General features: G+C 49.3%; 2 protein-coding genes across 5 annotated transcripts; both read left to right on the top strand.

Moving 5' to 3' along the window:
- The first annotated feature begins 106 nt into the window (after positions 1 to 106).
- Positions 107 to 11,846, top strand: PFKFB2 (6-phosphofructo-2-kinase/fructose-2,6-biphosphatase 2). 4 transcript variants are annotated; one of them, XM_033080206.2, is made up of 16 exons: positions 107 to 261; positions 831 to 956; positions 1,037 to 1,133; positions 1,451 to 1,517; positions 1,649 to 1,723; positions 1,841 to 1,897; positions 2,376 to 2,500; positions 3,904 to 4,111; positions 5,844 to 5,990; positions 6,540 to 6,644; positions 7,199 to 7,328; positions 8,002 to 8,064; positions 8,641 to 8,714; positions 9,952 to 10,113; positions 10,589 to 10,652; positions 11,373 to 11,846. In XM_033080206.2, exons 1-15 carry the CDS (start codon positions 198 to 200, stop codon positions 10,613 to 10,615), a joined length of 1,527 nt encoding a protein of 508 aa, XP_032936097.1. In that variant the 5' UTR covers positions 107 to 197; the 3' UTR covers positions 10,616 to 10,652; positions 11,373 to 11,846. The 4 variants fall into 4 exon arrangements, 3 of the variants coding, with proteins under 3 accessions (XP_032936097.1, XP_032936098.1, XP_032936099.1); XM_033080207.2 differs by lacking the exon at positions 9,952 to 10,113; XR_004420097.2 differs by lacking the exon at positions 107 to 261 and adding an exon at positions 509 to 666 and having other exon boundaries at positions 9,952 to 10,652; positions 11,373 to 11,407.
- LOC117007064 lies at positions 11,549 to 14,198 on the top strand. Its single transcript, XM_033079946.2, has 6 exons — positions 11,549 to 11,553; positions 11,597 to 11,791; positions 11,912 to 12,206; positions 12,416 to 12,600; positions 12,745 to 12,966; positions 13,008 to 14,198. The coding sequence occupies exons 1-6, from the start codon at positions 11,549 to 11,551 to the stop codon at positions 13,117 to 13,119; spliced, it is 1,014 nt and encodes a 337-aa protein (XP_032935837.1). The 3' UTR covers positions 13,120 to 14,198.
- Positions 14,199 to 18,003: the final 3,805 nt, after the last annotated feature.

Here is an 18,003-nt window from a genome sequence, read left to right as displayed (position 1 = left end):
TCTCATTTGCATACAGCGCGCCCCCCGCAGTGACGCGCGCCCGTTTTCCCGCCCCGCCGCGCCCCTTTTCCCGCGTGTGCGGTCCCCGGTTTCCGTCCCCTGGACCCGGTTTCCGTCCCCGCTGCGCCGTGCGCGGGCTGCACCGCTCATCTGCATGCGATTTGCATGCGGCGGGGCGCGGAGAGCGGCGCGGAGCGATGTCGGCGGCGCCGCGGGGCTGCTCCGGGGCCCCGCGGGGCAGGGCGGGCGAGAAGCAGTGCTGTGAGTAACCCCGGCCCCGGCGGAGGATGCGCGCTCCGTGTCCTTAAATAAATGAAATAAATAGCGGGAGGGGGATCGGGCTGCGCGCGTTCGTCCCGGACCTGGCATCCCCGTCCCGCTCTCGGCTGTCCCCTCCCGCCGGTGCCGTGTCCCTCTCGCCCCCATCCTCCCGCCTGCTCCGTCCATCCATCCATCCATCCCCATCCCGTGCTTTCCCCCTGGATCTGCCTCTCCACGGGCGCTTTGGGAGCTTGCTGGGGCTGTTCGCTGAGAGAACGTGACCGTTTTGTTAAAAGCATCTTTGGTTCGCCCTTGACGGCTCCGGCCCGGGCGGTAAATGCTTTTAACGCTGACAGCCCCGTTAGGCAGCGCTGCCGCCGGTCCGCAGACAGAGCAGAGCACGGGGTGAGCAGCTCGGGAACGGCAAGGACACAAGGCGAGCCCGTCCTGGGATGCGCGGAGCTGCTTCATCCGCCGGGAGCCGGGATGACGCTGGGCTGGCTCTCCCTGTGTGCTCCGCAGCGCCGCTGATGCTGTTTTGGGGTGGTTTTGTTTTTTTATTTTTGCAGCATGGGCTTCCTACATGACCAACTCGCCGACGCTGATCGTGATGATCGGGCTGCCCGCGCGGGGCAAGACCTACATGTCCAAAAAGCTCACCCGCTACCTCAACTGGATCGGGGTGCCCACCAAAGGTGGGTGTGGGGGTGTGGGGACATCCCCGTGCTGTGACACTGCCATGCAGTGCCCTGACTCTCCTGTCCCCTGTGTGAAGTGTTTAATTTAGGGGTGTACCGGCGCGAGGCCGTCAAGTCCTACAAGTCCTACGACTTCTTCAGGCACGACAACAAAGAGGCCATGGAAATCCGCAAGTGAGTCCCTGTCACGGTCCCTGGAGGGCTGGGGACGCTGAAATCTTGGCAGGCTGTGTGTCTGAGGAGCAGAAAATAACCCTGAGAGCCTGGGGAAGGGAGAAGGAGCAGCACAGCCTGTGCAGGATCCTGCCAGGGATGGGTGTGGGAGGCTGGGGCTGGCTCAAAGCTCAGGGCCAGGGCACAGGTCGGGGTGCCCCAGGATCTCTGGGGCTCTTAGAAGGGTTCAAGGGAGTTTGGGATCCCTCCCTGCTGGCTCAGCTTTGCTGTGGGAATGCTTTCCTTCAGCCCTGACCATCCCTGTTTCTGCCCTGCAGGCGCTGTGCCCTGGTGGCTCTGGAGGATGTGAAGTCTTATCTCTTGGAGGAGTCTGGGCAAATAGCTGTAAGATCCTCTGCACTAAAAATAGTTCTGCATCAGGGCAGTTCAAAGCTGCCTGGAGTGTTTGGGGACCTGATTTGGGGCTGGGTTTAAAAGTCTCAAGATAAATTTGCTCTTTCCCCATTTCCTGCCAGGTGTTTGATGCGACCAACACGACTCGGGAGCGACGGGACCTGATCTTAAATTTTGCCAAGGAAAACGCGTTCAAGGTAGTGCTTTAATTGTGTGTTTAATTAGCAGTGGCTGCCCTGAGGGACCCTGTGGCTCCCCTGTGCAGCAGCTCTGGAGTTTTGGCTCTGAAATGTGCTTCCCTGCCTTGTCCCCAGGTGTTCTTCGTGGAGTCTGTGTGTGATGATCCAGAGGTGATCGCTGCCAATATCCTGGTGCGTGCTGCCCTTCCCAGGCTGGGCTGGGTGCTCAGGGCAAGGTCAGGGCTCGGGGAGCTCGTGGGGAGCTCGTGGGGAGCTCGTGGGGAGCTCTGCAAGCGCCTCCCTCTCACGTTTCACCTGCAGAAAAAGCAGCTGGGATTTGCAGGTTTATTAAAAGCCTGAGATGCCGTTATGTGAGCATGTGGAAATCGAATGGAGCCCGGGAATGGGTGACCTTGAATCGCTGTCCTGGCGAGGGAAGGAGGGCAGAGCTTGGAGCCAGCGCTCTTTGGCAGGGCCAAGCACTTCAGTGCCTTTAGAGTCGCCCTTTGTTTCCTCTCCAGGAGCAGGTTTTTCCTCGGGGCAGCGTTAAACAATGTGGATTTGTTTTCAAAAGGGGGGGAATAATGTTATTCATCGGGGAATAATGTTATTCATCCTTCCTTTTGTTCCCTCTTGAGCTTGCTTAACTCACACGCTGTGTGTCGGGCAGGAGGTGAAAGTTTCCAGCCCTGACTACCCAGAGATTCACCGGGAGAATGTGATGGACGATTTCCTGAAGAGGATCGAGTGCTACAAGGTCACCTACCAGCCCCTGGACCCCGATGCTTATGACAAGTAAGCCAATCCTTGAGGTGCACCCGGGGCTCCAACACCTCTGCTCCCCCCAGGTGTGACTGTGCAGGTGAATCACAGGTCCCAAGTGAGATCTGAAGGGATTTTCTCTGTGTGCAGGTGAATCCCAGGTCCCAAGTGAGATCTGAAGGGATTTTTCTCTGTGTGCAGGTGAATCACAGGTCCCAAGTGAGATTTGACAGGATTTTTCTCTGTGTGCAGGTGAATCCCAGGTCCCAAGTGAGATCTGAAGGGATTTTTCTCTGTGTGCAGGTGAATCCCAGGTCCCAAGTGAGATCTGAAGGGATTTTTCTCTGTGTGCAGGTGAATCACAGGTCCCAAGTGAGATCTGAAGGGATTTTTCTCTGTGTGCAGGTGAATCACAGGTCCCAAGTGAGATCTGAAGGGATTTTCTCTGTGTGCAGGTGAATCACAGGTCCCAAGTGAGATTTGAGAGGATTTTTCTCAGTGTGCAGGTGAATCCCAGGTCCCAAGTGAGATCTGAAGGGATTTTTCTCTGTATGCAGATGAATTACAGGTCCCAAGTGAGATCTGAAGGGATTTTCTCTGTGTGCAGGTGAATCACAGGTCCCAAGTGAGATCTGAAGGGATTTTTCTCTGTGTGCAGATGAATCCCAGGTCCCAAGTGAGATCTGAAGGGATTTTTCTCTGTGTGCAGGTGAATCCCAGGTCCCAAGTGAGATCTGAAGGGATTTTTCTCTGTGTGCAGGTGAATCCCAGGTCCCAAGTGAGATCTGAAGGGATTTTCTCTGTGTGCAGGTGAATCCCAGGTCCCAAGTGAGATCTGAAGGGATTTTTCTCAGTGTGCAGGTGAATCCCAGGTCCCAAGTGAGATCTGAAGGGATTTTTCTCTATGTGCAGGTGAATCACAGGTCCCAAGTGAGATCTGAAGGGATTTTTCTCTATGTGCAGGTGAATCACAGGTCCCAAGTGAGATCTGAAGGGATTTTTCTCTGTGTGCAGGTGAATCACAGGTCCCAAGTGAGATCTGAAGGGATTTTCTCTGTGTGCAGGTGAATCCCAGGTCCCAAGTGAGATCTGAAGGGATTTTTCTCTGTGTGCAGGTGAATCCCAGGTCCCAAGTAAGATCTGAAAGGATTTTTCTCTGTGTGCTGCACATGGTTTGGGTTGGAAGGGATCTCAAAGCCCATCTCTAAGAGCCATGGCAGGGACACCTTTCCAGTGTCCCAGGCTGCTCCAAGCCTTGTCCAGCCTGGCCTTGGACACTTCCAGGGACCCAGGGGCAGCCAGGGCCTCCCCACCCTCCCAGGGTGGCATTTTGAAGCACAGCAGTTCAGAGGATGATAACTGGGTACCACCTCCTTTTAAAAAACCTCATTTTTCAAACCACCCGTGTGGACATTCTTATTTTATGTCGACTCCAGAGATCTTTCCTTCATTAAAGTGATCAACGTGGGCCAGCGCTTCCTGGTGAACCGAGTGCAGGATTACATCCAGAGCAAGATCGTTTATTACCTGATGAACATCCACGTGCAGCCCCGCACCATCTACCTGTGCCGGCACGGAGAGAGCGAGTACAACCTGCTGGGCAGGATTGGGGGCGACTCTGGCCTGTCTGCCCGGGGCAAGCAGGTACCTGGGGCTCTGGGCAGGGACCTGGGGCTCTGGGAGCTGGGATTGATGCCTTGGAGGGGCAGGTAATGCCTTGAGTTTTAGTTTTTGTGTTTCTCTGCTGATTTGGTGTGGGATTCTCAACGTGGTGTTGAGTGTTAGTAAGTTTTGTTCATGGGGTAGTTAGATAAAAGAATCTTTTTCCAGCAGGAGAGCAGGAGTTTGGGACTTTATGACCTGAAGCTGTAGTGGGGCAATTATCCTCAAAATGCAAATGGACCAAACTTATAAAAACTCGTGACCCATTGTCCATTTTGGGTGTAGTCCATGGGGGGCTTTGTCTGCCCAAAATGCAGGAGGGGCTGCTTCATGCAGGTGATGATGCCTTGAGTTTTAGTTTTTATGTTTCTCTGCTGATTTGGTGTGGGATTCTCAACGTGGTGTTGAGTTTTGTTCATGGGGTGGTTAGATAAAATAATCTTTTTCCAGCTAGAGAATCAATGATAACCATTACTCCAAAAGCAGAAACGACAGCAAAGTGAAGGGAGCAGAGCAGGAGTTTGGGACTTTGTGACCTGAAGCTGTAATTGGACAATTAACCCCAAAATGCAAATGGACCAAACTTATAAAAGTGTAAAAACCCATTGTCCCTTTTGGGTGTAGTCCATGGGGGGCTTTGTCTGCCCAAAATGCAGGAGGGGCTGCTTCATGCAGGTGATGATGCTTTGAGTTTCAGTTTTTGTGTTTCTCTGCTGATTTGGTGTGGGATTCTCAATGTGGTGTTGAGTGTTAGTAAATTTTCTTTGTGGGGTGGTTGGATAAATAGAGAATCAAAGATAACCATTACTCCAAAAGCAGAAATGACAGCAAAGTGAAGGGAATGGAGCAGGAGTTTGGGACTGTGTGACCTGAAGCTGTAATTGGACAATTAACCCCAAAATGCAAATGGACCAAATTTATAAAAGTGTAAAAACCCGTGACCCGTTGTCCATTTTGGGTGTAGTCTGCCCAAAATGCAGGAGGGGCTGCTCCATGCAGGTGATGGCTTGAGTTTCAGTTTTTGTGTTTCTCTGCTGATTTGGTGTGGGATTCTCAACGTGGTGTTGAGTGTTAGTAAGTTTTCTTCATGGGGTAGTTAGATAAAAGAATCTTTTTCCAGCTAGGTGTTTGGGACTTTGTGACCTGAAGCTGTAATTGGACAATTAACCCCAAAATGCAAATGGATCAAACTTATAAAAGTGTAAAAACCAGTGACCCATTGTCCCTTTTGAGTGTTGCCCATGGAGGCTTTGTCTGCCCAAAATGCAGGAGGGGCTGCTTCATGCAGGTGATGATGCCTTGAGTTTTAGTTTTTTGTGTTTCTTGGCTTCTCTGCTGATTTGGTGTGGGATTCTCAACGTGGTGTTGAGTTTTCTTCGTGGGGTGGTTAGATAAAATAATCTTTTTCTAGCTAGAGAATCAAAGATAACTGACAGCAAAGTGAAGGGAATGGAGCAGGAGTTTGGGACTTTGTGACCTGAAGCTGTAATTGGACATTTAACCCCAAAATGCAAATGGACCAAAATTATAAAATTGTAAAAACTCGTGACCTATTGTCCATTTTGGGTGTAGCCCATGGGGGGCTTTGTCTGCCCAAAATGCACCTGAAGGCCCTTCAATAAATACAAATAAACTGCTTTTATTCCCTTCATTTTGTCTGGCCTCTGTTTTTAGGGCCTCACCCTCCTAACCCCCCTGGGGCTTTTCTCCCCAGTTCTCCCAGGCTCTGAAGAAGTTCATCGAGGAGCAGGAGATCGTGGAGCTGAAGGTGTGGACGAGCCAGCTGAAGAGAACAATCCAGACAGCCGAGTCCCTGGGGGTGCTCTACGAGCAGTGGAAGATCCTCAATGAGATCGATGCTGTGAGTGACAGGCTGCTTAAAAACCTGGCTGGGAAATCGTGTTGAAAGCCAAATTAATCAGCAGGAACCCAGCTGTTTGCTGTTGATTTACAGCCATGTTTTTGTATCACCCTCAGCCATCCAGGATGAGCTTTGGGGTGGTTTGGTACAAGGCTGAGAGTGTTCAGAGCTGCCAGGTCCAGCTGGTGTGGAGGAGGAAAATAACACTGAACATCCCAGACATCTGTCACACCCTCCTGCCTGGGCAAAGGTTGCTGCTCCCACTCTGATTCTCTCAGGAAATTGCAGGGTGGTTGCTGGGGAAGCGAGGGCTCATTTTTCATCCCTGGTGTTTGCCATCCTTTTTGGTTTGGAGATAAAAACCAGAGCCCAGCCTCTTCAAACCAGCCTGGAGCCCACGCTGGGGGCAGGGCTGGGTCAGTGCAGCACCCAAAATTTCCATTCCATAAAGGGATCCTGATCCCAGCCTGAGCTTTTCCTTCCCTCCCTCCTGTGCTGTTGGCCCTGTGATGAAGTCAGCTTTGTGGTGACCATTTTTCCTTCCCTCAGGGGGTCTGTGAAGAAATGACTTATGCAGAAATTGAAGCCAAGTATCCAGAGGAGTTTGCCATGAGGGATCAGGATAAATATCTTTATCGTTACCCTGGAGGGGAGGTGAGGACCCTAAAGAAACAACAGCAGCACAGTGCAGTGAAACATTGAGTTAAAACTCAATTTTAAGTTATTCTGCCAATATTTGTGTGCAAACTGAAAACATTGGGATCCCCAATTCTCTTTTGGGGGAGATTTTCTTGGTTTCCCTCAGTGCTGCTTTTCAATCCATTAATTTGGCCACAGACACTGAGGGGGTTCTGCATCCCAGGCCTGAGGAACCATCCAAAAAACAAAATTATCATGGCCTGGAGTAATTTCTGGGTTTACTTCACTGTTTAAGTGAATAATTTACTATTTTATTTGGTTTCTTTCCTGACTGCACTCATTGAGTACCAGTAATCTGAGCCCTCCCACGCTCTGAGGGTTCTGACCCTGAATTTCACTTTCTGCTGTTGGATTTTTTTTTGTTGTTGTTTTTTTTTAAAACTATTTTTACCACATCACCCATAACCTCCTCATTTTGCTGCTTTTACTGATATTTCCCTGAATGTGACTGTAAATTGCCACCTGTGTGTTTACACAACCCCTTGACCAGTTCCTGTTTGGTTTTCCAGTCCTACCAGGACCTGGTGCAGCGCCTGGAGCCGGTAATTATGGAGCTGGAGAGGCAAGGCAACGTCCTGGTCATCTCCCACCAGGCAGTTATGAGGTGTCTCCTGGCTTATTTTCTTGACAAGAGTGCAGGTACAAAAATAAAAGGATGATGTGGGGCTGGCTGCTGTCCCTGCTTCCCCTCATGGGGTTTTTGGGAGGGTGGTTTGTAATGGCTGGGTGGATTTTTGGGGTTTTTTTTGTTTTTTCCGTCCTTAAAAAAGGAGGGAAGGAATGGTTTCAAGGCTTTAACCCCTGCACTGCAGCAGGGCAAGGAGCTCCCTGGGCATGTGCTGCTGGTTTTCTGCACTGATGTTGTTTCTGGAGCTGTTTGCAGCAGCAGAATGTGTGGAGGATTGGGTTTTATTTCATTTTCTGAAAAATTAAAGAGCCTCAGTGGCCTGGGAGGGCTGGCAGCAGTGCTCCATCCCAGGGAAATGCTGATTTCTTGCACAGCACACACACCTGGAAAGTTCCAGCCTGCTGTAAGCTCCAGTGAGTGGCACTAGAGCTTCATAAAACATTTAATGACGTTAATAAACCCCTAACAAACATCATAAACATTTAAATACAGCCCTGAATGGGTCTCCTGGGGGCCAGGGCAGCTGTTGCTCAGGTGCTTTCCCAGCCCTGTGCCACTGCAGAGGTTTCCTCTGGCTGGCCCTGTGCTTTGGAAATGGAATTCTGGAATGGTTTGGGTGGAAGGGACCCCTCAAAGGGTTTAGGGACATCCCAGGTGACCCCAGAAAATCTTTCTGTGCCCTAGATGAGCTGCCCTACCTGCGCTGCCCCCTGCACACCATCCTCAAGCTCACACCTGTTGCCTACGGTAAATATCTGCTTTATTTTAATTTTTATTTTTAATTTTTATTTTTAATTTATTTTTATTTTTTATTTTTATTTTTTATTATTTTTAATTTTTAATTCTATTTTTTATTTTAATTTTTAATTTTTTTTTTTTTTATTTTTTTTTTTTATTTTCATTCCTGTGCTGGATTGTCATGGGCAGGTCTGTGTGTCCATGTGTGGCAGCACCTGGCCACGCTCCAGAAGTTTCTGGTAATACACAAACAGGTTATTTCCTGGTTAACACACAAAAAGTTGATGTGGAAAAGGGTTCTGGAGGGTTGGGGGAGCAGAAGTGGAGGTGCAGGGTCTTCTCCCCTGACCTCTCTTTTAAATAATTGGATTTTCCCTGTGGGTGAGGAAGGCGGTGCCTCCAAACCTGTCAGTTAAAATTGGCTTTTCTGTGCTCTCACACTTAACACTGAAGTGTAAAATTCTCTTTGTGTGTGGATTTATGAGCTGTGTTAATTTTTATAAATGAGAGATTGATTCCTGATCACTTTCCCTGCTGTTTTTTAAATAAATAACCAATATAAACTTCTCCTTCTCTTGGGTGGAGGCTGCAAAGTGGAGACAATCACCCTGAACGTGGAAGCAGTGAACACCCACCGGGACAAGCCCTCCCTGAACTCAGTGAGTTTTGCTGCTCCCTCTTCTCCAAAATGAGTCACAAACCCCTTTAAACACTGCCTGGGGGCTCTCAGTGAGCAGGATTCTCCTCAGAAATAACCCCCAAAAGCAGAATGAATTGCATCAGTGTTTCCCAGGCCAGGGGGGATGTTTTTCAGAGCTGTTGGAAGGAGCAGAATGGGCAAATTTAGGGCACAGATGTGAAACTCCAGGTGTTATTCTCAGATTTCAATGCAGAGCTTGCTGCTGATGCTTGTAGGTAATTTCAGAAGGATTGGCAGGAGGGTTAAAGTGGATTTTTCTCCTTGTGTTGATGAGTTTTCCCTTCCTGAAATCCTCTCTCTACCCTTATTTAAATCACTGTTGAGCATCCACCTTGTAGCCACATCCTGAATCTGGGGAGTTGCTGATTTTTGGGGTCCTTGGTTTTGCAAATCCAGTTTTCCAAAGGGACTGTCAGGGAAAACCTCAGTGATCGCCTCTAATTAATTCCCCCATTAGAGAGCACAAACCAGCTCTGCTCTGCTGGCTCACAGGAGGTCTGGGTGCATCTGAGTTTAGTTTTGGCACATTTTGGTTTTTTTGTTGTATTTTATGAGGAGCTCTTGGGCTGGGGTCTGGTTATTCCTTTGTGCTGAGGGACTGGGCAAACTGGGAGGGTTTGTGGAGCTGCCAAATGCCAGCCTGAGGATGTTGGGCATGGCTTGGGTGGGTCCTCGTGGTTTCCATGCCCTGCTCATGGCAAGGGCTTGGCTTAGGTGATGTCCAGAGGTTCTTCCAAGCCAAACCACTCTGGGATTCATCACTTTCCCAGCTTCTCTGTGATCCCTGCATGGAAATCACTGCTGCCCACTTGGAGGCTGCTTCTGTTCTTTGCTTTGCTTGGGGAGCACAGCTGCAGAAGGAACAGGGTGGAGGGAGAGTTTTTTTCTGTTGGCTTGTTTCTTTTTCCCCCTAAATTAAGGAAATAAATAAATAAAATTTAAAAAAAGAGACCAAACCAAACCCAAACAGAGCCACCTAAGCAAAATAAAAGTGCCAAAGGGAAGTAAAACTGCTGAAAAAATCACAATTGTATCCAGGATGGATTCAGTTGTTTTCCAGGCTGGGGAAGGCACAGCCCAGCGCGGGGAGAGTCAGGGTGGGGTGCTGCAGGTGTGTGACATGCCTTTAAACTCTGGTTCCCCCTTTCCATTCCTGCTGATCCCCTGTGTGTGTGTGTGTGTGTGTGTGGGATCAGCTCGACCTCCCCAGCAGGCAGAGCCCTGTGAGGATGAGGAGGAACAGCTTCACCCCGCGGCACCACAGCCTGGGCAGCAAACCCCTGCACCTGCTGGGGCCTCTCCCAGCCCTGCAAGCTCGAGAAGGGGCTGAGCAGCCACAGCTGGAAGTCTCTGTGCAGGTGGTACCTTCCCTGTGCTCCCCTCCCCACCATCGCTGGGACCCCCACCGGCACCTCCAGCACTTTTTGTTGTTCCTGCATGGAAATCATCCAGCCTGGATTGGATTAGGGGGAAAAAACAATCAGGAAAGTCCCTCAAAACCAGCCCCAAAGCATAAAAATGCCCCCCATCCAGCTGGAGTTGTGGTGGCAGTCTTTCAGAGCCAGGTTTCCATCCTGGGTTTTTGGCAGGGGGGTTAATCCTGGGTTTTGCTTCTGGAAAAGTTCCAGCTCCCCTCTTTGTCCCAGTTTTTACTGCAGCCAAGTGATGGCCCTGCCTTCTCTCACCTCCTGCTCTGACACAAACCTGCCCTGGGCTGAAATGACATTTTGGGGCTGTTTCACTCCTCCCCTCCTTTGCTTTGCTGCTTTTCCCGTTTCAGTCTCCTTTAAGATGCACTACGAGCCCTGCTGTGCTTCTCTGTTTCCTTTGCAGCCTCCAGAGGGAAATGCTTGCCCCTGAGTGCCACTGCCAGCAGCTTGGGTGTGCTCTCTTTGGGGTCAGTAACTCGGATTTCTCTTCATTTGTGTTGCATGGAAACCACTCTGGGCAAAGGCAAACCCGTGGAGCAGAAGGAATTGTGTGCTGGATAAAACCTGAGATTATTGGGGACCTCCTTGGGGTCCAACTGGGTTTGCTGGTGCTTGTGCTTGTGCTGGCTGCTGCAAATCGTGTGTGAAGCCCAGCCTGCTCCATCCCTGGGCCAGGACAGGGGGTGGCTCCACGCTCAGCAGGGTCCCAGCTGTGTCCCCACACCCAGGACAAGCTCTGGTGATGTTTGTGCTCTCAGGAATTTTGTAGGAATCACTGAATCGTTGTGCTTTCACTGCCTGGGTGTGTTCCTGGTGTCTGAGTGAGGCAGAGGAGGTTTTATCAAAGCTTGAAGTGTTTGCTGTGGTTAATACTCAAGGTGGTCGCTGTGATGGTTCTTGGGTGGTTCTGGAAGGTAAAAAGAAGTGAGCAGCCCTGATAAACCAGCCTGCCTCCCTCCTCCTGAGCTTCTGGGCTCAGAAAAACCTTTCAGGAGGGTTGGCAGGAGGCTGCAGGGTGATGCAGAGGGCTCTGTGTGGATGGAGGGGGTGCAGTAAATCCCCAGGAGGTTCCTGCATGGGCAGCAATTCCACAGAGCTGCACTCAGCTCTCCATGTCTGAGCTCTCTCCTGCCCTCCCCTCTCCTGCTTTCCTCACTGTGACCTCTCCTGTTCCTTTTTCCCTGCAGAAAATGTCCACTTTAGCAGTGTAAGGCTTCCTGCTTCCCCTCGGATCCAGCTGGGAACAGGAGGAGCTGGGAGCTGGGACTGGAGCATCCCTGGAGCGCCGTGAGCCCCCTGGCCAGACCCTGCCTCAAACTGGGATTTTACAGCCTGGCTGTGTCTGTTCCTCCGATGTCTGTCCATGGGGTGGGGAGGATTCACTGTGCAGATTTTTCTGAGCTGCTTTTAGCACTCACAAACCAACATTGGGTGCTGGAGTCGTGTCCCACGCCTTTCCTCCTGGCCAGCTGCCACAAGGAGCCACAGTGGGAGGAAAAATCATCGTGGTTTTACTCACTGGGGCAGCTTTCCTTTGGGAGAGGCATTTCCAGCCCAAATCCCTGAGCTTTTATTTCTCCAGTACCATTTCCCAGTTATTTCCAAGTTTTTTCCAAGTTATTTCCCAGTTATTTCCAAGTTCAAACTCATTTTTTTCCAAGTTATTTCCCAGTTCAAACTAATTTTTTTCCAAGTTACTTCCCAGTTCAAACTCTTTTTTTCCAAGTTATTTCCCAGTTCAAACTCATTTTTTCCCCAAGTTATTTCCAAGTTCAAACTCATTTTTTTCCAAGTTATTTCCAAGTTCAAACTCATTTTTGTTTCCAAGTTATTTCCCAGTTCAAACTAATTTTTTCCAAGTTATTTCCCAGTTATTTCCAAGTTATTTCCCAGTTCAAACTCAATTTTTTTTCCAAGTTATTTCCCAGTTATTTCCCAGTTATTTCCCAGTTCAAACTAATTTTTTTCCAAGTTATTTCCTAGTTCAAACTCATTTTTTTTCCAAGTTATTTCCCAGTTATTTCCCAGTTATTTCCCAGTTAAAACTCATTTTTTCCAAGTTATTTCCAAGTTCAAACTCATTTTTTTCCAGGTTATTTCCTAGTTCAAACTCTTTTTTTTCCCAGTTATTTCCAAGTTCAAACTCATTTTTTTCCAAGTTATTTCCTACTTCAAACTCATTTTTTTTCCAAGTTATTTCCCAGTTATTTCCCAGTTATTTCCCAGTTATTTCCAAGTTATTTCCCAGTTCAAACTCATTTTTTTCCAAGTTATTTCCCAGTTCAAGCTCATTTTTTTCCAAGTTATTTCCAAGTTCAAACTCATTTTTTTCCAAGTTATTTCCCAGTTCAAACTCATTTTTTTTCCAAGTTATTTCCCAGTTATTTCCAAGTTATTTCCTAGTTCAAACTCATTTTTTTCCCAGTTATTTCCAAGTTCAAACTAATTTTTTTTCCAAGTTATTTCCCAGTTATTTCCCAGTTATTTCCCAGTTCAAACTCTTTTTTTTTCCCAGTTATTTCCCATTTTTTTCCAAGTTATTTCCCAGTTCAAACTCATTTTTTTTCTGTTGTTCAGCCATGCAGGGAGCTCCAGGCAGGGTTTGCCTTTCCCTCCATCTGAGCCAGTTCCTTTGCCCTGGGGAGTTTTGCTGGATGTGACCCCAGCTCAGCACTCCCATCCCTCCTGCCCCTCTCTGGGAGCAGCTCCCACCAAAAACCCAATTTCAGCTTCTCATCCCAACCTAAACTTCATCCTCTCACTCATTTTTCCTGCATTTTGGGCAAGTTTGATCCATTTACCCCAGAAAATGGGAGCAGCAGGGCTCCTGGGCAGGGTTTGCAGGAAGCACAAGGTTTTTTATCAGTTTATTTTATAATACACCAAATTTTAGACCCACAACAAGCTTTTAACTTGCCTATGGATATGCTGTGAATGTTCCCAACGCTGCCTTTCGTAGTTTTAAGCTGTTGTAGAGTTTAGAGCACAGCTCTGTGTGTCCATGTTTTAAATCCTAAAATCCTTAAATCCTCAGCAAACCCCAAATTTTCAGCTCTCTCCCACAAACCTTGACTTGTGTTTTGCCAAACTCCATTTCACCCCACTCCAGCTGTTCTTGCAGTAAGGGCAGGACCCTCAGCTTGGGGGAAGAAAGGAACATTTTGGGCACAGAACAGGAGAATGTTCTGGACCTGCTGTTCCCAGGTGACTCCAGGATTTATCTGGGCCCCAGAAGTTGCTGCTTTTAAATGTGTAAATAAATATTGGTATACCCAACTGTGCCCTGGCTGTGGAGGAGCTCAGCAACTCCAAAACTTGAGGTTTATTTGGGCATTTTGGTTGTTTTAAACACTCCCAGAGCTGTAATTTGATAAAACTGAGGTGGAGAGGACCAAGGCACAAATGTGGACCCAAAAAAATGTGTTGATCAACAGCGGTTGTGCCACAGAGGGATGAAATTTGCTGGTGAGAAATTGAGTTTTTATTAATTTTTCTCCTCAGGGTTTTCCTCCCAGGTCTGATCTTGGGTTTTAAATGGTTTTGTGTTTAGAAATAAACCAGAAAAACAAAAAAATATTGAAGGGAGAGATGTAGAGCCTGTGCATGGCAGCCCCCAGTGCCACACTCTGAACGCACAAAGCCATCCTTGGCAGGCTGGCTGCTCTGACCAAACCCCTCCTGCCCCGCAGGAAGGGCTGCCACATGTACTGTAGGATGTTTATGCACCAAAAAATGCTGCAGAGTGCATTCTGTCCTTATCACTGAGCACTAAATGATTGTAAAGAGACAAAAAAAATCTCTGGTTTTACCTGCTGGGATCTGTCAGTGTCGCTGTGGATGTGTTGGTGGCCGTGATTTATTTTTATTTTTTTTTTTTAATCCTCGCTGAAAATCAGGAGTTTTGCAGTTTGGATCCGTGGCTGGGGGTCCCTTTTGTGGCTGTGGGGTGGAATTTCATCCTTCTCTGCAGCGTTTGTGCCTCACTGCTTTGATTAAAGCTTTTTCCTCCTGTGTTTTCTGCTTGGAGGTGTGGAGGGGATTTGGGGGATGGATTTTGGGAGTGTAAGGATGGATTTTGGGGTGTAGGGGTGGATTTTGGAGGTGTGGAGGGGGATTTTGGGGTCGTGGGGGTGGATTTTTGGGGGATAGGGGTAGATTTTGGAGGTGTGGAGGGGGATTTTACAGGTAGGGAGGGGGATTTTGGGGGTGTAGGGGAGGATTTTGGAGGTGTGGGGGTAGATTTTAGGGGGGTGGGGGTGGATTTTGGAGATGTGGGGATGGATTTTGGGGTGTGGGGATGGATTTTGGAGGTGATGAGGGTGGATTTTGGAGGTGTGGAGGGGATTTTGGGGGTGTGGAGGGGGATTTCACAGGTAGGGAGGGGGATTTTGGAAGTGTGGGGGTGGATTTGGAGGTGTAGGGGAGGATTTGGGGGTGTGGAGGGGGATTTTACTGGTAGGGAGGGGGATTTTGGAGGTGTGAGTGGATTTTGTGGGTATGGGGATGGATTTTGGAGGTGATGGGCGTGAATTTTGGGGGTGTAGGGGAGGATTTTGGAGGTGTAGGGGTAGATTTTAAGGGGGTGGGGGTGGATTTTTGGGATATAGGGGAGGATTTGGAGGGGTGGGGATGGATTTTTGGAGGTGTGGAGGTGGATTTTGGAGGTATATGGGGGGATTTTGGAGGTGTGGATGTGAGCCTGGCACCCTCCTGAGCATTTCCCCAGGACTGGGGGGGTTTCTGTGACCCCCTGGCTTTCTGTGCCTCTGTTCCCAGCAGGTGCTGGTGGCTGCTGTCCCCTTCAGTGGCCCCTGCCTGTCCCTTTGGTCACTCAGGTGGGCTAAAACTGCTCCATCTCTGGGAAAAAACTGAAAAATGAGGGCAAAGAGGTGAAGGCAGCCTGGCTGGTGTGTGCTCTGTGATCTCACCCAGCTGCTTCTCAACCTCCCTGCTCTGCTTCTTTCTAATTTTTATTTTTTTTTTAAGGTTTAAAATTCTGCAGTGTCTGTCAGCTCGTGCTGTGTGCTCTGTGCACTTGAGCATAAATACCTGCCGGTGTTTATTTACAATAAAGAGAGTTTAAAAAGCACAGATCATTGCCTCTGTTCTTTTCCACTGTTTGCTCTGGCCCTGCAGTGCGTGCTGCTTTTCTCAGGGGAGCTCAGGGAGTCTCTGGGATGTGTTTGGGGGTGGCCAGGTGTCCTCTGCTTTGGGAATTTGAGTTGAAACTGCTTTGGGAATCTGAGTTGAAACTGCTTTGGGAATTTGAGTTGAAACTGCTTTGGGAATCTGAGTTGAAACTGGGGGCTCTTCAGCCCTGCTGTTCCCCTTCTCAATTGTAAGGGTGTTACTGGAGTTCAGAGTCTCACTTTCCATGGAACTGAGCCTTCACCCAAATTAAAAAATAATAAAAAAAATTAAAGCCACAAGCCATGAAACATGCTCTAAAAAAGCAAACCCAAAGAGTAGCCATGCTAAACTTTTTATTAAACATAAAGAACTATAAATATGCAACAAATTAATATATTATAAAGTATATTTAAAAAAACTTTCCCAAATCAGTGTGCTCTTAACAACTTCCCAAGCACCAAACTGTTTTAACCCTTTACTTTATGTGTATCTCCAATTATCTTTTTATTAAACTTTTTAAATTTTACCAAAACAGTAAAACGTGTTTTTCACACTGGATAAACCCACACAAACAATTCATCAACAATTCCCCCATAACAATTCATCAACAATTCCCCCATAACAATTCATAACAATTCCCCCATAACACAGCCCAGGCTGCTGCACAGAGGGTGTGGTGTCAGTGACACAGTGCCTGCTGTCCCCAACTTCCCAGTGCAGCTTCCCCTTCCCTGCAGCTCTGGGGACAGGATCTGTGCTGGGGGACAGGATCTGTGCTGGGGGGACAGGATCTGTGCTGGGGGGACAGCTGCCACCCCTGGACAGGATCTGATCTCTGCTCCCAGGACAGGATCTCTTCTCCCAGGACAGATTTGTGCTCCCAGGACAGCTTCCACCCCTGGACAGTTTCTGATCTGAGCTCCCAGGACAGGATCTGTGCTCCCTGGACAGCTTCCATCCCAGGACAGGATCTGATCTGCTCTCCCAGGACAAGATCTGATCTGAGCTCCCAGGACAGGATCTGATCTGAGCTCCCAGGACAGCTTCCACCCCTGGACAGGATCTTTGCTGCCAGGACAGGATCTGAGCTCCCAGGACAGGATCTGATCTTTGCTCCCAGGATCTGATCTGTGCTCCCAGAACAGCTTCCATCCCAGGACAGGATCTGATCTTTGCTCCCAGGACAGGATCTGTGCTCCCAGAACAGCTTCCATCCCTGGACAGGATCTGATCTTTGCTCCCAGGACAGGATCTGTGCTCCCAGAACAGCTTCCATCCCTGGACAGGATCTGATCTTTGCTCCCAGGACAGGATCTGTGCTCCCAGAACAGCTTCCATCCCAGGACAGGATCTGATCTTTGCTCCCAGGACAGGATCTGTGCTCCCAGAACAGCTTCCATCCCAGGACAGGATCTGATCTGAGCTCCCAGGACAGGATCTGATCTGTGCTGCCAAGACAGATCTGAGCTCCCAGGACAGCTTCCACCCCTGGACAGGATCTGATCTGAGCTCCCAGAACAGGATCTGAGCTCCCAGGACAGATCTGTGATCCCAGGACAAGATCTGTGCTCCCAGGACAGATCTGTGCTCCCAGGACAGCTTCCATCCCAGGACAGGATCTGAGCTCCCAGGACAGGATCTGATCTGTGCTGCCAGGACAGCTTCCATCCCAGGACAAGATCCGATCCGTGCTCCCAGGACAGCTTCCACCCCTCACCATGCCCCGGCTCCTGGGGCCAGGGCAGCTCCTGGCAGGGCTGTTCCTGCTGCTGCAGCCCTTGGGGACTCAGGGTGAGTGTCCCCCCTCCCTCCCTCCCTCCCTCCCTGTGGGGCTCTGCTCTGCTCTCCCCGGGGATTTGGGAGGGCACACAGAGCCTGAAGGGGCTGCAGAAGGCTGGAGAGGGTTTGTCAGCAGGAAAGGAGGGACAGGGGAAGGGGAGGGGGCTGAAGGTGGGTGAGGGCAGGGATGGGTGGGATTTTGGGCAGGAATTGTTCCCTGGCAGGGTGGGCAGGGCTGGCACAGGTACCCAGAGCAGCTGGGGCTGTCCCTGGATCCCTGGCAGTGCCCAAGACCAGGCTGGACACTGGGAATTGGGACAGTGGGAGATGTCCCTGCTGTGCCAGGGCTGGCTCTGGATGGGGTTTGATGTCCCTTCCACCCCAGCTTTAATGTCCCTGCTCTGATTCTCTGACTGATTCTCAGCCCTGGGCCGTGCCCAGCCCTGCCCAAGGCAGCTGGGGCATGGCCAGGAATCCCCCAGCTGACCTCAGAACTGCAGAAGTGCAAATCTGCTGAGTGCTGAATGTCCCTGGGAAGGGGAATAAGCAGCAGTTTCTGTCTGAAGTTGGGGGCTCAGTTAAACCCAAACCTTGCCAGAAACTTCTCCAGGGTGCACAGCCCGTCCCTGTCTGCACACTGCTTTATTCTTCATATTTATTGCTTTTATTCTTCATATGTATTGCTTTTATTCTTCATATTTATTGCTTTTATTCTTCATATTTATTACTTTTAATTCCTGATGCTTCTCAGTTCATTTCCCAAAGCCAAACATTACAGATGGGGTGCCAATAATTAATCTGGGACCTGGAGGAGACACAAATAATGTATTTTCCAAGATAATTTCCAAGATAATTTCCAAGATAATTTCCAAGATATTTCCCAAGGTATTTTCCATGGGGGTGGCACCA

Source organism: Catharus ustulatus, chromosome 25, assembly GCF_009819885.2.
Source record: "Catharus ustulatus isolate bCatUst1 chromosome 25, bCatUst1.pri.v2, whole genome shotgun sequence".
Classification (NCBI taxonomy): Eukaryota; Metazoa; Chordata; class Aves; order Passeriformes; family Turdidae; genus Catharus; species Catharus ustulatus.
The sequence above is the reverse complement of the archived record's forward strand: the minus strand, read 5'-3'. Positions and strand labels throughout refer to the sequence as shown.

What these genes read in the sequence shown, in the direction of transcription:
- LOC117007064 (XM_033079946.2), top strand. An exon ending in TTTCCTAGTTCAAACTCATT is followed by an intron (nt 12,601 to 12,744) that starts TTTTTCCCAGTT and finishes GTTCAAACTCAT; the next exon opens with TTTTTTTCTGTTGTTCAGCC. An exon ending in CTCATTTTTCCTGCATTTTG is followed by an intron (nt 12,967 to 13,007) that starts GGCAAGTTTGAT and finishes TGGGAGCAGCAG; the next exon opens with GGCTCCTGGGCAGGGTTTGC.
- PFKFB2 (XM_033080206.2), top strand. Translation starts at nt 198, where the DNA reads ATGTCGGCGGCGCCGCGGGGCTGCTCCGGGGCCCCGCGGGGCAGGGCG. An exon ending in GAGGCCATGGAAATCCGCAA is followed by an intron (nt 1,134 to 1,450) that starts GTGAGTCCCTGT and finishes TCTGCCCTGCAG; the next exon opens with GCGCTGTGCCCTGGTGGCTC. An exon ending in TTTTCTTGACAAGAGTGCAG is followed by an intron (nt 7,329 to 8,001) that starts GTACAAAAATAA and finishes TCTGTGCCCTAG; the next exon opens with ATGAGCTGCCCTACCTGCGC.